Source organism: Corvus hawaiiensis, chromosome 5, assembly GCF_020740725.1.
Source record: "Corvus hawaiiensis isolate bCorHaw1 chromosome 5, bCorHaw1.pri.cur, whole genome shotgun sequence".
Classification (NCBI taxonomy): domain Eukaryota; kingdom Metazoa; phylum Chordata; class Aves; order Passeriformes; family Corvidae; genus Corvus; species Corvus hawaiiensis.
Genome location: NC_063217.1, coordinates 1,575,238 through 1,594,103, shown reverse-complemented (window position 1 = coordinate 1,594,103; position 18,866 = coordinate 1,575,238). Strand labels below are relative to the sequence as shown.

At 53.0% G+C, this 18,866-nt stretch overlaps 1 protein-coding gene across 8 annotated transcripts in view; it reads right to left on the bottom strand.

Annotated features, from left to right (window-relative positions):
• The window catches only part of EXOC6B (exocyst complex component 6B), a 271,080-nt gene that overhangs the window by 79,713 nt on the left and 172,501 nt on the right, over positions 1-18,866 (bottom strand). For all 8 annotated transcript variants that reach the window (XM_048303538.1, XM_048303540.1, XM_048303539.1 and 5 more), the window contains one exon: positions 4,710-4,851. In XM_048303538.1, coding sequence (XP_048159495.1) covers positions 4,710-4,851 — 142 coding nt within the window. The remainder of the gene's footprint in view (positions 1-4,709; positions 4,852-18,866) is intronic.

Below are 18,866 nucleotides of genomic sequence, written 5' to 3'. Positions count from 1 at the left end.
ACTGAGACCTTCTGGGCAGCCCATTTAAGCTGCGCCTTAGCCCAGGTTTAAAAGGAGGTGAGAGAACCTCTCCTGACTGCAGGGAAGGAGCCACGAAAACCAAACCACCCCAACGAGGGGTGCAACCAACACCTGCCCAACACCACATTCCCAGCCCACCCTCAGCCCTTCCCTGGAGCCACCCAAGCACTCGGATCCCTGCAAAGCTGCTTCCAAAGCCCTCCCAACACCTTGGGAAGCAGCTCCCTGCTGGGAAAACCTGGGGACAACCACCCCGACCACCCAGCACCGTGCACCCCCTCGAGGGTTTGTCCAGCTGGAGACTCCGTGGTCTCACCAGGTGCAAAAAGCCGTGGAAAACGCTTGGATTTTTCCCAGGTTTCTTTCATCAGAAGCAACCTGAAAGGATTTTTACAACTCTGCTCTTTTTGCCTCTCTCACACCAAAACTGCTGCTGATGTGTAGGGACTTTTCATGAGGAAAACATGGAAGATCTGGCTCTCGGTGTCTGTTTGATTCCCTGCTTCTCCCCAGGCCTACAACAGCTCCCTTTTGGAAGATCAGAAAATGAATAAACTGCATTTTCTGTGCTTTGAACATGCAAAACAAGCATGTTTCAGGGAGGGGAAGATTTAAAGAGCAGGTGAGGGGTCGCATCACAACCTCCTTCTGCTCCCGAGCACCACTGACTCCCAGACTGGTTTGGGATGGAAAAAACCTTCAAGATCATCTTGATCCAACCCCATCCATGTTCAGGGACACCTCCCGCTGTCCCAGGCTGGATCCAAGCCCCAGTGTCCAGCCTGGCCTTGGGCATTCCCAGGGATCCAGGGGCAGCCCCAGCTGCTCTGGCAATTCCAGCCCAGCCCCTCCCCACCCTCCCAGCCAGCAATTCCTTCCCAACATCCCAGCCCAAGCTCCCCTTTCCCACTGGGAAGCCATTCCCTGCCTCCTGTCCCTCCATGCCTTGGCCCCAGTCCCTCTGCAGCTCTCCTGGAGCCCCTTTAGGCCCTGCAAGGGGCTCGCAGCTCTCCCTGGCTCCTTCCCTTCTCCAGGGCAACATTCCCAGCTCTCCCAGCTGCCTCCAGAGCAGAGGGGCTCCAGCCCTGGAGCAGCTCCGGGGCCTCCTCTGGGCTCTCTCCAGCAGCTCCACGTCCTTCTGCTCTTGGCCCCAGGGCTGGGGCAGCTCTGCAGGTGGGCTCTCACCTGAGAATCCCCCTCAGCCACCTGGACCTGCCCCTCCCTGGGGCCAAAGCTCAGCCTGGAGCCACGGTCCAGCAGCCACTCCCTTTTTGTGCTGAGGGAAGAGCAAACTGGTCGTAAATCAGGAATTCTTTTATGAACCCAGAACTGAGGAGAATTAATTTAGCAGTGACTTGTTTTAAGCCTAAACCACCACATTTTTCACCTCTCCTGTTGTGAGTTGTGTTTATAAACACATTTCCTTCCAATGTGTATCAGAGCTGCTTTTAACACGGAGAAAACGATCTTCACCACCTTCAAACTACGCCCAATATACAATTAAATGATTTCATTAACTCACCTCACCTCTCCTTCATTTCTTCAGGATTCACAAGCAAACCCTAATAAACTCCAGCAGCAAAACTCAGCAGCCCCATTCCCTCATCTCACTGGAGTGCTCCAAACAGCCATAAAATCTTATTTCAGTGTGATAACTACAGGATGAAACTGCTGGATTGGGGAAGGTTTGGGAATTTATGGGGAGGAAGAGGAGGGAGGCAGAAGCATGAACTGGTACCCGTGAGGATGTTGAGATTCACACCTCTGCTTTCGGGTAAAAGATTAAAAAATCACCAAAAAACCAAGAATAAACCCCAACTTTGCAAATTGAAACTTATTTTCTGCATTCACCAATCCTCTCTTGGAACTGGCTTATCCTAAAATTCAAACCTTGACGTATTCCTGCTCCAAAAAAACCAAATTCAAGCCATTCCCAGGAGGAGCTGAGCCACCAGACAGACCCGTGGGGATGAGGGGACGCATTTTTGCTGCTGCAAAGGAAAAGATTTTGTCTGTTCTGGGGCTGACAGTGATGGATGGGGAGGATCCAGCTCCAGCATCCATCTCCATTCCCTGCTCCGATGGCACCTCGGGACGGGGCTGGGGGACAGGTCCCTGACCCCACTGCCCACGTTGGCGTCACCTGCTCTGGGATGTCTGAGTGCTCCAGCCTTGGGCTCCCCGAACAACTGGAATTTGAGGAACCATCCTTTTCAACCTGCTGTGAAATCCCATCTGTTTTCCTTGGTGGCAGCAGCAGCTTTCAGGGAAGAGCCGCTGCTCCGTCACCCACGTTATGGATGGGGCGGAAAACTGCCGGGTTGGGAGCGTCTGCAGCCAAAAAACCAGGGAATTATTATGGATGACAAACGCTTCCCGTTATCCCCAGCTCTGCTGCCCGTCCCTCGGCAGACACCCATGGGAACACAGCTGCTCCCAGGACACAAATGAGCCGCAGGAATTCAGGGATCGAGGCAGTGCTGGGAGAAAAGTCAGGAGTTGCTTTGTGAGTTCTGGTGCAGCTGCAGGATCTGCATGGGAATCACTGAACTGGGATCCTCGTCCCGGGCTGGTCAGATGAGGGCTGGAAAATGGCAACTGGATGCTAAAAAATGGAAAAACCCTCGTTGGAAACAGCAAAATTCCTACTGGGGAATAAATTTAATCTCAGTGTTGATGGGGCAGCTGAAGTAAAAGCTGAGCAGGAAAATGTTGGCTAAAGGCTGGAAGAACTTGTCTTGGCAGTGGGAGGTGCTGGGGGCTGATGAAACCAACACAGCTGATGTCACTGAGTCACTGCCCTGGATCCCTGGAAGTGTCCAAGGCCAGCTTGGAGCAACCTGGGATAGTGGGAGGTGTCCCTGCCTTGAAGGTCCCTTCCCAGCCAAAGCATTCCAGGACTCTGTGATCAACAAAATACATCCCAACCTCCACCTCAGCCAAGAAAGCCACAAGGGTGGGTATCTGGGGAAATACAAATCCTCAAAATACTTTATCAAAGATCACCTGGGTTCTTCAGGAACTCTGTTGAGCTCTGGGTTTTCAACCACCACGGTCACGAATCCATCCCAGAACGAATCCCAACAAATCCATCCCCCCACAAGGAAAGAGGATCCTGTGCAGGACTGCCTTCACTCTGCCTCAAATTACAAAAATGGGATCAAAAAGAGCATTTTGTCTGCTTTGGGCTCTGGCTTTTAACCCTTTTACTGAGCAGGACAGGCAGCAACTTGAGGGCAATGTGCGAATTCCAGGCCCAGCTCAGGTGGGCACTTGGAGACCCAGAAGGAGCAGGTTTGGGAGCAGAACCCTGGTGTTGGCACCACGATGCTCCACACCCCCCTGAGCAGACAGGGCCACTTTGTCCCAAGACACCTCTTTTCCACCACACTGACTTTGCCAAAAGGGTTGATTTGAGGAAAAATTCCCTGCAGAGAGGACAAAGGGCTGAGGTCAGGAGAGGACCAGGACTGCTGAAGAACATCAGCTTCTTCAGATGCTCCAAGCCCCATCCAACCCTGCCTTGGACACGTCCAGGGATGGGGCAGCCACAGCTTCTCAGAAAGAGTCATAAATAAACTGATTTTTGATTCATGCACTCCAATCCCCCACGTTTTTAAAATCCTCCATCCCAAGAAGCAGGGATGGTCTGGAGAACATCAAGGCAGCATTGAAGAGGAAAAGGAAGAGCAGAACTTGGATCTCCTGGAATCCTCTGTCCTGAAGATGCTCTGGGTGAGCTCTGTGGGCACCCACCACCCCCGGACCGTGGCATCACCACAGCCTGACCTGGCTCCCCAAACACAAAGGGGCACAGCAGGGCTGTAGGATTTCCCCCCAAACTGGGGACGCTGCTTTGGGGTTACTCCTCTGGAGGCTGAGGGAAAGGACTCCGTGTACACCGCGGTCGCTTTGGTGGGAAGCTCCACTTGATTCCTAATTGATCCTGTTCCTTTTGATTCCTAAATTATCCTATCCCTTTTGATTCCTAATCGATCCTATTCCACTTGATTCCTAATCAATCCTATTCCTTTTGATTCCTAATCGATCCCGTTCCTTTTGATTCCTAATCGATCCTGTTCCTTTTGATTCCTAAATTATCCTATCCCTTTTGATTCCTAATCGATCCTATTCCACTTGATTCCTAATTAATCCTATTCCTTTTGATTCCTAATCGATCCTGTTCCTTTTGATTCCTAATTGATCCTGTTCCTTTTGATTCCTAAATTATCCTATTCCTTTTGATTCCTAATTGATCCTGTTCCATTCGATTCCTAATCAATCCTATTCCTTTTGATTCCTAAATTATCCTATTCCTTTTTAATTCCTTATCTATCTTATTCCTTTTGCCAGTTTTAATATAAATATAAATACATTTATAAATATAATTTTAATAGCAATACCTTAATATCACCCACAATCTCGTGTAATGCACCAATAGTTCTTTTTGGTTTATACCCTGTAGTAATTTTGATTAAAACCTTTTCTTTGTTTTCACCCGTCTGGTCCATAAATAACTCATTTTATAAACAGACCTCATCTGTCATCCTTAAAACTCATGGGCCAAAGTCACTTTGGGTGTGGGCCACCTGAATTTACATCACTACCAAAACTCTGAGCCTGAGGCAGAGCAGAAATTCCCCCTCGACCCGTGACCAAGCCAAGGGCAGGGGTGGTTGGGCTCTTACGTTCGCACTCCTCCACGTCCAGGTTGAACTGGTGCAGGGCCCCCAGCGTGAGCTGCCTCACCTCGGCCTCCAGCAGCAGCTGCAGCAGCGACGTCGAGAGGTGTTTGCAGGCCGACATGCAGGCGGTCTGGGCCACCTTCCCCTGCAGGGACAAACGGACACTCGTCAGGGCCACCAGCAGACAAAGCCACCAGAGACCTTCTCCAGCCCAACCTCCTTGGTAAAGCCACCAGAGACCTTCTCCAGCCCAGCCTCCTCAGTTACAGCCACCAGAGACCTTCTCCAGCCCAACCTCCTTGGTAAAGCCTCCAGAGACCTTCTCCAGCCCAACCTCCTTGGTAAAGCCACCAGAGACCTTCTCCAGCCCAACCTCCTTGGTAAAGCCACCAGAGACCTTCTCCAGCCCAGCCTCCTCAGTTACAGCCACCAGAGACCTTCTCCAGCCCAACCTCCTCAGTTACAGCCACCAGAGACCTTCTCCAGCCCAGCCCAGCCTCCACATGTTCCATCTGTGATGGGATCTTCCCACAGAGCTCAACGTCACCACCGCCTTCTTCCAAGGGACTCCCCTCTGGAAGTGCCCATGGCTGAGGGAAAGGTTAGGCCTTGCTGGGTGCAGCCTGGGAGAAGCTCAAATTCTCCCAAAGCTGGGGGAGCTTTGGGGTGCTCAGAGCTCAAAGTGCTCTCGTCACGTCCTAAGGCGGGCAAGACAACATCGCATCGATTATCAGAGAACCACGGAACGTTCGCGTTGGAAGGGACCCTACAGCCCCTCTCATCCCACGGGCAGGGACACCTCCCACTACCCCAGGGTGCTCCAAGCCCTGTCCAACGTGGCCTGGACACTTCCAGGGACACTCTCTATGGCAGGTGGGACTGCACCATGAATTAAACCCATAGAAACAGGGAAATCCTTTGGCACAAGAGTGGGATTTTGCACAAACGCTCAGGCTGACAGCACAGGGAACGATCCCGATGCCTGCGTGTGCAACCCCACCAGGGTGGTTTGGATCGTGGTGCTGCCCTGAAAACAGCTCCAGCAGGAGATTATGTTCTCAAACGCTCACAAAAGACTCCTAACATGCTTTTCTGACACCCAGGCGTGGCTTAGGAGCTCCCACCGACTTTTACAAGCGCTTTACAAGCTGTGTTTAAACTGGGATTAAACGCGGAGTTTACGCCGCGTTTCCAGCTCTGCACCGCCGGTTTTGTTACGGCGACACGGCAACGTTTGATGCCTGTGCTGGGAAGGGTTTTTTCCCAGCTCCGCAAAGTTGGTTTGGGTCTTCAGGCCACATTCATCTTCAGCAGGAGGGGAAAAATGCATTTTTTATTTAAAAAAGGAGCCGAGCCGTGCGTTGCAGGGCAGGGTGCTCCATCTCCCGCTCGCTGCCGCTCCCAGGCTCCGCAGCGTCCATCACTCACCTCCCAACAAACACCTGCACCAAAATGAAGATGAAGCATGGCAACCATAAAGTTTAGCAGAGCTCTGGGGTTTTTTCTTTGCTTTTCATCATTTGTTTGTGCTTTTCTGACACGTTGGGTTATTTAAAACCCCGCTCGTGCCAATTCCTCATCCCCGAAAGCTGCGGGAAGTGCGGCGCTGCCCGGCTGTGATTTTTCTTCATTACTTGCCACAGACACTGAGTTTTTGCTGTGGCCGAGGAGTTTTGACAGAAGCCTGGAATATCCTGAGTTCAGAGGGACCCTCAGGATCATGCATCCAACCCCTGTTCCTGCCCAGACCCCCCAACAGCCCCACCCTGGGCATCCCTGGCAGCGCTGCCCAAACGCTCCTGGAGCTCCGGCAGCCTCGGGGCCGTGCCCATTCCCTGGGGAGCCTGGGCAGTGCCCAGCACCCTCTGGGGGAAGAACCTTCCCTGATATCCAAACTGAGCCTGCCCTGGCCCAGCTCCAGCCCTTCCCTGGGTGCTGTCCCTGTCCCAGAGATCAGAGCTGCCCCACAAGGGGCAAATCCCAGTGGGTCTCCCCTGAGCCTCCTCTGCTCCAGCTGGACATTCCAAGTGCCCTCAACCTCTCCACGTGTCATTGAGATGTCCCAGATGGAATCAGAGGATGGGAAATCAAAGGTCTGCCACCAAGCCCTGGGGCCAAGACCCTGCTGAGGACAGGGAACAGGGCTCCTGACCCTTCCTGGAAGAGCAGGAGAAAATCCCAAGAGGAGCTCATGCTCCACATCAGCGGGAATTTGCAGAGGGCTGTAACCCCTGGAGAAGCCTTGGAGGTTCTCACCCCCAGGTGAATCATGGAATGGTTTGGGTTGGATCTTAAATCCCATCCCATTCCCACCCCTTCCATGGGCAGGGACACCTCCCACTATCCCAGGTGGATCCAAGCCCCAGTGTCCAGCCTGGCCTTGGACATTCCCAGGGATCCAGGGGCAGCCCCAGCTGCTCTGGCAATTCCAGCCCAGCCCCTCCCCACCCTCCCAGCCAGCAATTCCTTCCCAACATCCCAGCCCAAGCTCCCCTTTCCCACTGGGAAGCCATTCCCTGCCTCCTGGCCCTCCAGGCCTTGGCCCCAGTCCCTCTGCAGCTCTCCTGGAGCCCCTTTAGGCCCTGCAAGGGGCTCGCAGCTCTCCCTGGCTCCTTCCCTTCTCCAGGGGAACACCCCTCAAGACGAACTCCATGAGCTTCCCACATGCTCACCTCTCCAGCCTGCCCAGGTCCCAGTGGATGCCCTCCGTTCCCACACCACGCAAAGGAAAATCCCCAGGAAGGTTTTCTGTCCCCACTGACCAAAATTGAAGAGGAACGGCCCTGTGACCCGCCAAGAACACAGGGAGGTACCTGAAGGGTGACCCACACCTGCCCTGGGCACCAATCCCTGCTCAGGCAAAGAGTGAATGAGAAATGACACTGAGGGGGTGCAAAAGAGCCAACACTTGGGATGAAAGGTCACATCATGAAGTCCCAAATGGGGAAAATGGGATGGGAACAGCGATTTAATCATCAGGGCTCGGCAGCACCACAGCTCTGCAAGGCTTCCCCCAGTGGAAGTGGCACTTCAGGATGTTCTTTATGGGAATGTTCTCCCAGGACTTGTTGCAGAGGTGGCAAAGGGAATCCAAACAAGCCCAGGAACAGCTTCTGGCTCAGCCTGCCCTCCTCCTGCCTTCTCCACACAGGATTAAGCCAGGCCTAAAACTGTTTCAGGTGCAAATGTCCATGGTCCACACTCTGAACCTGAATCTTCTCAGGCCAGCTGAGAACACTTTTATTTCTGTTATTCTTGAGCTTCAAACACCTGAAACTCTTTTCTTTAAAAAATACTCAGTTTTTCCTCTTAAAGAACACACGGATGCCTCACACTTTAGATCCAGTATTATCTGAAGAAAAGCAAAAGAATATGGAATTATTTCTTCTGCCTTTTGAGCCTGAATCCCTTTTCCCCTTGTATTTATTATCAGAGAACTCGGAGATGCCACAGGGCTTTCAATCACGGTGTTAAATGCCTGCTCAGAGAACAGAAGGCACCACTAGGGATGAGCAGCAGCTCCTGCCCTGGGCACTGAGATTTAAAACCCTCCCAGAATTTATGGGTTCCACTCCTTATAAATAAGACCGAACTTAATCCTTTCCTGCCTCACCCCTGCGCCCCACGAGTTACAGCAGCTCCTTATAAAGTCAGCCATGGCTTGTGAACATCAATTTCAGGCTATTTCCCCAGGAATACGGTGGGAAATCTGCTGGATAAGCAGCTGCTGCTGACAGGAGACAAACGAGCGCGTGGCCGCTGATCCATCAGCGCTAATAAGCCGCTGCCGCAGCTGAAGGCCGGGTGTATTCCCGCTTGGAGCGGCCGGGGCTGGCAGGAATCGAGCACATCCTCCTGCCACAGATGCCCATCTCGGCTCTTCGGAGCTCCTTTGCGACGCAGTTTCACCCCACGGCGCTGGGGCTTTTCCGTGGGTCGTGCTCGGGTGTTCCTGCAGCGCTGGAAGAGCCGGACCCGCCGGCCCTGCTGCGGGACCCGCGGAGCCGAGCCCGGCACAGCCCCGACCCTCCCGAAACCCTCGCCCGCCCCACCCTCGGCGGTGGTGCCGGGACTTGTGCCTTGGCACGGAGCGGGGAGCTCCGAGATGTCATCCCAGACGTCGCCGCTCCTGGAGAAGCCCGCGGGCTGCTCCGAGGAGCCGCTGCGCTCAGCCGGGACGGCTCCGAGCCCGCGCTAATTCCCTGATGATTTTCGGGAGCGTGGCAGAACCAGGGGCACTCCCAAAGGCTGTCCCCGTGCCAGCGCCCCGAGCAATATCGCCGGTGACGTCCTGATCCCGCTCCCCGGCGTGGCTCCAGCCCGGCTCCGTCGCTGTCTGGGTTTCAGGAACAACCTGCCCGGACACCCCGGTCCCTCCAGCTCAGGAACAATTTGTTCAAAGGGAAGGGTGAGATCTGGACAGGGAGCGAAGAGCAGGAATGCGACCATGGCCTGAGCTCTCTGCAGGGAAAGGGGGAAACAAACACCTCAAAGGCACCAACTGGGCAGAAAACTGAGGAGCTCCAAACCACGCGAAGCAATCCCAGAACAGCTCTGTAGGGTCACTCATTATTTAAGAGCTTTGCAAATCCCATTAAAACCTGGATTTGCACTGGGGAGAACAGGGATCACAGGTGAAAGTTGACAGATCTCCACGGTCAAGATGCCCAAACACCTCCTTGGTCCAGCCTCAGTCAAACAAAGCCATTCCGAGGGTGTCATCCAAGCAAAATCCATGGATTTATTGCTTTGCAGCTCAATCCGTTTGTAACCAGATTCCTGGCAACGAATCCCTCTGTCCACAGCTCCTGAGGGAACCTCGGGGTTCCCGTGACACCTCCCAAGGTGACGCCCGTGCCACGCAGGGTCCCTCTGGACACACGGGAAGGATCCAGAAAGTTCCCTGTGGCCATTCCAAGCACTGAAAGGGAGGAGCCAAACTCCAAAGCTCTCCCAAAGATGCAGCCAAGGGGCTCCTACCAGAGCACGTCACCACGGGATCCCTGAGGCTGGAAAAGCCCTCCAGGATCGCCGAGTCCCAGCCGTGACCGATGCCCGGAGCACTGAGTGCCACCTCCAGGGCCGGGGACTCCAAACCTCCCTGGGCACCTCCAAAGCCCAACGTCCATCGCTACCCTCCACCAAGGCCATCCTACTTGAGGAGATCAGCCATGAAATCCTCTCTTTCCACCCGTATCCCATCCCTGGGCAGAGAGGGAAGGCTCTGGATTCCCAGGAGCAGCCTCAGGGGAAGGGCCGCACGGAGGCTCCGGAGCCGGCCCCGCTGCCGGCAGCGTTTGTTTAGAAATGGCCAATCTGTTACCAATTAGGGAGAGGAAACGCCGAGAGGCTGCCTTGTTAATTAAGGAACTGGCTATCAAAGGACTCATTAAGAGCTACTGAAATGGAATGGTTGTTCAAATAAATACCCATTAATCTTCACGTGCAATCAGGAACACGCTGCCAGTCCCCACCACCCCGCAAGGAGCACCTCTGGCTGTCACGGAATCGTGGAATGGGTTGGGATGGGCCTGAAGGATCAGCCAGGTCCACCCCTGACACCTCCCGCTGTCCCAGGCTGCTCCGAGCCCTGTCCCACCCGGCCGTGCACACTGCCAGGGATCCAGCCACAGCTGCCCTTCACCTGGTGGGGCCTCCTGCACTTCCCCTGGCCCAAACCAGGTGGGATTTGGCCCTGGAATGCAAACCCAGGTGCTGCTGCGGCACGGAGAAGCCTCCCACCGACTCTCCGAGGAACTGGCGCAGCGCTCCCGTGGGGAACAGAGCCTGACGGGCTCCAAGTGCTCTCAGCGTTTCCAATTTATCTTTTTTTTCTTTGTGCTACCAACAGAATTCCTTCTCCATCCGCAACCAGCATCAGGACTGATTTAAGGATATTTAGATGTACAAATCCAGGGACTGCAGACAGCAGAAAAGTGGGCCAAAACCTGGGAATTCTTCGGTACTAAATGTACCATTTTCTATAAACACCACGAGTTGTCCCAATAATTTCAACACCGAATTTCCTGACTTTCCCAATCCATAAGGCAGCGCTGGGATGTTTTGCAGAGGATGGAAACGTGATGGGGAAATAATGAGCAATTGTTTGGTAGCACAAACCCGAGGATAATCCCAGCGGATCCTCTCTGTGTGGCCACGGATGGAGACTTCAGACCCCGCAGACCTCCCAGGGCTCAGCTCCTGCTCCAGAGGCCTCTGGATCCCCTGGCTGCCCCAAATCCCCCTAAACTGGGGGCAAATTCAGTAAATCAGCTCTGGAAATTTTTCCTGCTTGCCTATGCCGTCCTGATTTGCCTTTTTTAAAAAAAAAACACTTCTGCACTCACTGAAGATGGCAAAAAAACCCCAAACCATCACCCAAAAACACGAACACTTCCCAAAACAAATGAATGATGAGTACTTGTACTTTTTAAAAATATTTTTAAGAGGTTTACTTAAAAAATAAACCTTTCATTAATTGCCCAGAAATCCATTTTCAACTGGACAAAGTGGGGCTTTTTGGAGGTTTTTTGCTGGATTTTTTTTTTCTGGTTTGTTTTGGGTGTTTTCAGCTTTGTTTTAGTTAAAAAAAACCCACACAAAACCAAACAAAACCCCTACCAAAAAAAAGACAACCCAAAAGCAGTGGATCTGCACTCAAGATCCTGCAAATAAAAGGGTCTCCGGGACACAGGGGTCCAAAGGAACAAGGGAGAGCCCCAAGCAAGGAGACCCCAAGCCCAACTGATGTATCTGGCTGGTTGTCAATGTCACCCCGAGCTTGGTGGCCTCCAAAGGTGTTCCCTGGAGGCTGGAGCTCAGCTGGCACCAAGCACTGCCTTGGCCACACCACCTCCACGTGCACATCCCAAATGAACCCAGCAGGTATCAAGAAAACTCTCAGCTAATGAATTCTATTTACTCGGCTTTGCAGCAGACTCTCGAAGAAGAAGAAATCCCTGTTTTGTCCCTAATTGTTATTTTTTATGGAAGGAGGGCAGGAGCAGAGCAGCTCCTGGTTCCAGCTGTGGCCTGGGCTCTGTGACCCCGCGGTGACGGCGCGCGGGGGACGCGAGGGGCGGCTGACGTGTGGCCACTAACGGGCCCCGGGTCGCCGGTTTGATCCCTGGCTCTGAGGGGTTCTCCCAGGAGCTGGACACTGGAGCCCCTGCGTGGATTTACGGGGCTGGAAAAAGGGGCTGGAGCCAAGTCAGGAGGTGATGTTCCCACGGGTTTGGGATCTGCCGTGGAAAAGAAGAAGGAGGGAAAGCTTCCAGCCAAGGTTGGCTGGTGGGTCAGGGCTCCTGGGCACACGGGAATGGCTGCTGGAGGAAAGGACATTCCTCAGCCTTGGAGCCATGGAATGCTCCCCAGCCTTAGACCAACGGGATGCTCCTCAGCCTTGGAGCCATGGGATGGATGTTCCTCAGCACTGGAGCCATGGGATGAACATTCCTCAGCCTTGGGAGTCATGGGATGGACATTCCTCAGCCTTGGAGCCATGGGATGGATGTTCCTCAGCATTGGGAGCCATGGGATGGATGTTCCTCAGCCTTGGGAGCCATGGGATGGATGTTCCTCAGCATTGGGAGCCATGGGATGAACATTCCTCAGACTTGGGAGTCATGGGATGGACATTCCTCAGCCTTGGAGCCATGGGATGGATGTTCCTCAGCATTGGGAGCCATGGGATGGATGTTCCTCAGCACTGGAGCCATGGGATGGATGTTCCTCAGCATTGGGAGTCATGAGATGGATGTTCCTCAGCATTGGGAGCCATGGGATGGACATTCCTCAGCCTTGGAGCCATGGGATGGATGTTCCTCAGCATTGGGAGCCATGGGATGAACATTCCTCAGCATTGGAGCCATGGGGTGGATGTTCCTCAGCACTGGAGCCATGGGATGGATGTTCCTCAGCATTGGGAGTCATGGGATGAACATTCCTCAGCATTGGGAGCCATGGGATGGATGTTCCTCAGCCTTGGAGCCATGGGATGGATGTTCCTCAGCATTGGGAGCCATGGGATGGATGTTCCTCAGCACTGGAGCCATGGGATGGATGTTCCTCAGCACTGGAGCCATGGGATGGATGTTCCTCAGCCTTGGAGCCATGGGATGAACATTCCTCAGCATTGGGAGCCATGGGATGGACATTCCTCAGCCTTGGAGCCATGGGATGGATGTTCCTCAGCACTGGGAGTCATGGGATGGACATTCCTCAGCCTTGGAGCCATGGGATGGATGTTCCTCAGCATTGGGAGTCATGGGATGGACATTCCTCAGCATTGGAGCCATGGGATGAACATTCCTCAGCATTGGGAGCCATGGGATGGATGTTCCTCAGCATTGGGAGCCATGGGATGAACATTCCTCAGCCTTGGGAGTCATGGGATGGACATTCCTCAGCCTTGGAGCCATGGGATGGATGTTCCTCAGCATTGGGAGCCATGGGATGGATGTTCCTCAGCCTTGGAGCCATGGGATGGATGTTCCTCAGCCTTGGAGCCATGGGATGGACATTCCTCAGCCTTGGAGCCATGGGATGGATGTTCCTCAGCATTGGAGCCATGGGATGGATGTTCCTCAGCCTTGGAGCCATGGGATGGATGTTCCTCAGCATTGGAGCCATGGGATGGATGTTCCTCAGCATTGGGAGCCATGGGATGGACATTCCTCAGCCTTGGAGCCATGGGATGGATGTTCCTCAGCATTGGGAGCCATGGGATGGATGTTCCTCAGCATTGGGAGCCATGGGATGGATGTTCCTCAGCCTTGGAGCCATGGGATGGACATTCCTCAGCCTTGGAGCCATGGGATGGATGTTCCTCAGCATTGGGAGTCATGGGATGAACATTCCTCAGCATTGGGAGCCATGGGATGGATGTTCCTCAGCCTTGGAGCCATGGGATGGATGTTCCTCAGCATTGGGAGCCATGGGATGGATGTTCCTCAGCACTGGAGCCATGGGATGGATGTTCCTCAGCACTGGAGCCATGGGATGGATGTTCCTCAGCCTTGGAGCCATGGGATGCTCCTCAACCTTGGGAACCATGGGATCCTCCTCAGTGCTGGACCAATGGGATGCTCCTCAGCTTTGGACCAAAGGGATTCTCCTCAGCCTTGGATCCACAGAATATTCCTCAGCCTTGGGAGCCATCTTCCTCAATGTTGGAGCCAGGGGATGCTCCTCAACCTTGGACCCATGGGGGGCTCCTCAGCCTTGGATCCATGGAAAACTCTGAGCCCTGGAGCTCCTGATGCCCAGACTCAGGAAGAGAGGCAGAAGCTGCACACACGTTTCTTTGGGAAGGCGTCTTGGATTCCGCACACACTGGGACGCGTGGAATGGCCAACGTCACTGCCACCGCGACAACAGCGTCCCTTCCAACAGCCCCAGCACCCATCCTGCCATTCCCAGCTGATGGGACACGCACCCATGCCCCCATTTCCCAGCAATGGGAAGGGCCTCTTCTGCCCGGGATGTGCCATTCCAGAGGTGATCCCACGAATCGGAGTTGCTGGTTTGGGAGGAGGGCGGGTGCTTTGGGAGGGATGAACCTTGGGCTGGGAGCAAGGCAAGCTGTGGTCACCCACGGAAGAACCATCAGCAAATCACCAGATTTCAACAAAGTTTCACCGCTGGAGCTTTTCCTGAGTAAAACTGGGATTTTAGTCTTGACTTTGACTATCCCTATCTCAGTTCAGGAGACAACTTCCCAGCAGGAAACACCTCACATTCACCACGGAAAACCTACGGGGAGCAGCACCAATTAACCCAGTTCCGAGTGGAATTTGCCTCCTGCAAAGACCAACTCAACTGGGACACTCCAAAGAGCCGAAAGTGGAGCTGCTCCCACCAACCTGGAAGGCCCCATCCCCTGCATGACCCAGGATCTCTCCCAAACTCCTGTAGAAGGTGAGCCTGTTTTAGTGGCTACATTCCAGAGGTGTGGAAAAAACTCCACAAAGGGCTGTCCTTTGCCAGAGGCAAACATTGCCCACCTGGATGATATTTTGGGAAAACGGGATCCGACAACAGGACCAACACACGGCAGAGCTGAGCTCCCAACAGAAGCTCAGGGACAACCGGACAAATTAAAAAAAAAAAAATAAAAGGAAAAGGGGGAAGAAAAGCAAATCCAACAATTATCCTCACCACACCAAAAATAAACCAGCCACTGCAGCCCGACACAAACCCCTGACATTCCAATAAAAGAGGGAAAACCCTCGGCTGTGTCCGAGATGCCCAAGGTCAACAGCTGGAAGTATTTTGGCTGGAGCTGGGGGAAGCTCAAGGCAGAGGGAAATCGCACTGGGGGTGATGGTCACAACCAGCTCCCGCAGACAGCTCTGAAAGGGGCTTTTATTAAAAATATTTAATGCAGTTTTATCCAGTTCGGGGCTTTTTTGGGGGGGTTCTTCAATGATTTGTGGAGTAAGCTGCTCCATGGAAAGGCTTTTCCTCCGAAGGAATCAAGAGGTCTTGGCACCATGAGAAGGCTGAGAAGCAGAAGCAAAAATACCCAACAGCAAAAGCACAAATCAAGGAGTTTGCAGCCACGGAAAATCGTGGGATTCGGGATATCAGAGGCTCTGGGATAAGAGCAGGCACAGACACAGGGTTTGTCCCTCTGTCAGAGTCAGCAAGCGACTTCTGCTGCATTATTCCTGTTAAATAGGGAACTAAATAAACAGGAGGAAGGGCAGGGGGTGGGCAAGGGAAGCACCTCGGGATGCAGCTTCTCTGAAGCCTTAAAGAGCCCCAAAGCGGGCAGAGATCTCCTCTGGAAGCTCCACGGTTTGGAGCAAAGCTGGGCAGCTGCTGGGGGGAATTGGGATATGCACATATCCAAAAATCCAAGGACACAGAAGATTTCGTGATCGCCGTCTTTTTCCTTGTCCAACATCCGAAGGCAGGGCAGGGTGCTTTTAATGAAGTGGTTTTTGGGAGTCAAGAGCATGGAAATTGTTGGGTGCAGAGCCTGGCTCACCCAGAACGAGCTGGAGCATCCGGCTGCTCTCTGGGCTCCTGGGATGCTGCAGGATCTCTCCAAGGAGCTCCACACCAGCCGCGGGCGGGAAAGGTTCCTGCCAGTCCAGGTTGGGGGTGGGGCAGCACCACAGCTTGAGAAGCCCTAGGAATTACAGGCTTTATCCTTATTTGCCACTGGGTTTAACTGCGGCCACTCAAGAACCACCTGATCCCAACTCTCGCGCCAGGCTGGAAGTTGAGACTGGCATCAAAATCACGGAATCCTCCAATGGTTTGGGTTGGAAAAGACCTTAAAGCTCATCCCATTCCATCACCAGCCATGGCAGGGACACCTTCCACTGTCCCAGGCTGCTCCAAGCCCCGTCCAACCTGGCCTTGGGCACTGCCAGGGATCCAGGGGCAGCCACAGCTGCTCTGGGAATTCCATTCCAGGGCCTCCCCATCTGCACAGGGAAGAATTCCTTCCCAATATTCCGGGTAAATCTCCCCTCTTTCAGCTTGAAGCCAAAACGTACACAAGGAGCTTGAAGTAGCCTTCATTTTTTTGGTGCTATTCGTGTCTCCCAAGGCTCTCTCCTGGTCCCTGTGTCCAGGATCCGAGACTTTCCCAGTTCCTTGATGCAAAGCAGAGCCGTGGCCCGGCCACGATCGGAGCGCGCGGCTCCAAACTGGAACGAGCGAGACCAAAAAAAAAAAAAAAAGAGGACATATTTCATCCTCCTCTTTTGTGGCTTTTATTTTCTTTTGTATTCGCTTTGGGAATAACATTCTTTCCATTGGGAAGAGCCTGATTTTCCATTAAATACAAAGCAGCTGCCATTTTGGAAACAAAAAGCTGATTAAATACAGATTCATTTTTTATTTTTTCCCTCACTTATGAAGAGCAAGAACCACGTTTGTTTCTGCTGATTTATGGGGGCAAAGCTGCCAATTACAGCAGCAGGAAAACTTAAAGGCAAGGACTTGAATCGCTCCATCTTCCCGAAATCATGTTGTAATTATAATTCGATGCCGGAGAAAAGGGGAGAGATGCAGAAGTTTGGAGCGCTTGCCCTCCCTCTGGGACAGTGACCCCGGGGGTTCCTCACCCTCTGCACACACAGGGATGCTCCAGATTGCCCACTGACGCAGATCCCAGCCCGTTGGGATGCTGGGGGAAGGCTCAGCACGTTGGGGTGACGCGCGGGGCCTGGAGGAGACACAACCACTGCCCCACTGCGGGCCCAGATGTTGAACAGACTGGAAAAAAGGATGAGCTCCAAGGAAAAGTCCCAACCCACCCACTCCATTGCTACTCCATGAGCCAGCAAAGCTCAATCCAAGAGATTTTTCCAAGCAGACCCGAGTGACCAACAGAAGCAGCGTCCGAACCTTCAGCTCATTTTGTCTTTTCCTGAAAACTGAATTGTATCTTAAATTTCCATGTCAAAACCGAGGTGTTCTAGCTAAAAACCAGGGAGAAGATGGATGAAACAGGCAGATGGGGAAAGCTGTAGGAATTAGTGACTGGTTTGTAATTAACCCATCAGGTTCTCCTGATTTATTGCCCTTCGTGAAACCCAACAAAAAACTCCAGAGGATCACGAGAATTCCAGAAGGATCTGCACTTTGAAACGCTCTTCCCGCTCCTGCTATCCCATCTACCCAAGGCTGCAAGATCCAGGGAAAACATTTGTGGAAAGGCACTCTGTGATGGTCACAAAATCATTTTCACCCACACTGATGGCATCAACCAGGTGGCTCCCAGCTCTGAACAATGATCCCGAGCACCCAACTTTTCCATGCACCCTCAAGTCTCCCCTGCACAGGGACCCCAAAAGATGCTGCATTTGGAGGTTTGGGCTGCTCCCATGGACAGGTTAAGGAAGGTGTGGAGAGCTCTGGAAGCTGTTCACGGATGTCCCTTTGCACATTCCCAACTTAAGAGCCTCGGAAGAGCAGCGGAGGAAACAAGAGGAAATTGCAAATCCCATGATTTCCAGTAAATTTCCTAAAGGGTGAAAAAACCCCAACCCAAACTTTATCTCCTGGCAGGATTTTTGGAAGGTCCAGGCTGAGGCTCTGGAAGGAGAAGGCGCGTTTGGATTCCGTGTGCCAGGGCTGGAATTCCGGCTGCCAAATTCCCTGTGCCACACGTTCTTTACGGACGGAGGTGCAGGCAACAGAAAGCATCCGACAGCTTCACCAATCCCAAAATTCCACACCAGCCACGCTGAGGTGACTCCACAGAGGGAATGACACCTATGGAAGCACGGCCTGGTTTAAAGGATTTATGGGATTGGGCATTTTGGCTTCCATTAATTTTCCAGCTGCTGAAAGCAGACAAGGAAACCATGGAATTCCAGATAAGCCGGCTTAGCCAGACTCGAGTTTACAGAGCTGCTGGGTTAATCAGGGGTCAGCCTGCCCCATCCACAAAATCCATGGGATTTGGACACTCTGCTCCTTGTTTAAAGCACCACCAGCTCCTGTTTTGACCCCTTCATCCTAGCAAATATTTGGGATTTTGGAGACACTTGGGAAAGCCAGGAAAGGGCTGCTCCAGCCACCAGCCCATCTTCTCCCCCTCGAGTCATCCATGTTTTAAGGGAATTTGGCCCAACTTTCAGGCCAAGCCATCCCCTAAAAGACTTGGATCACCTCTGGAGTGGAAAGCCCCTGAGCCCCTGATGTGGAGGATCCTGGATGCTGCTCATGCCCTGTCCATGCCTGCATCCCACTTTTTCCACCTTTTAGACTTCCAGGAATAGCCACAACAACTTCCCACCGGACAAACGAAACTCTGCTAAAATTCCTCCTTTGTCCTGCTACTTTGTGCAATCCCGTTTTTATTGTTCCCCCTCTTTCAGACGGACACGGACTCTTTCCGTGATTTATTCCCACCAATTAATCCCGACTACGTGGAGAACAGAAAATTAGGAGGGATGAAAGGAAAACCGGGATCTGTTGCCGTTAAGAACAAACCCGACTAAGAGCAGGCTGGCAAAGCCCCTCCATATAAAGGGATTACTCCATCCCTGACCCTTTCCAGGGGACCTCCAGGTATTATTTTCCATTGATTTACCTTAATGAAAGTAATGCCCCCCTCTCCATAGGAAGCTGACTCCAGAGCTGTCTAGGCACTGGATCCAATTAAAGGAATAAATACATCTGGCTTCTAAACGG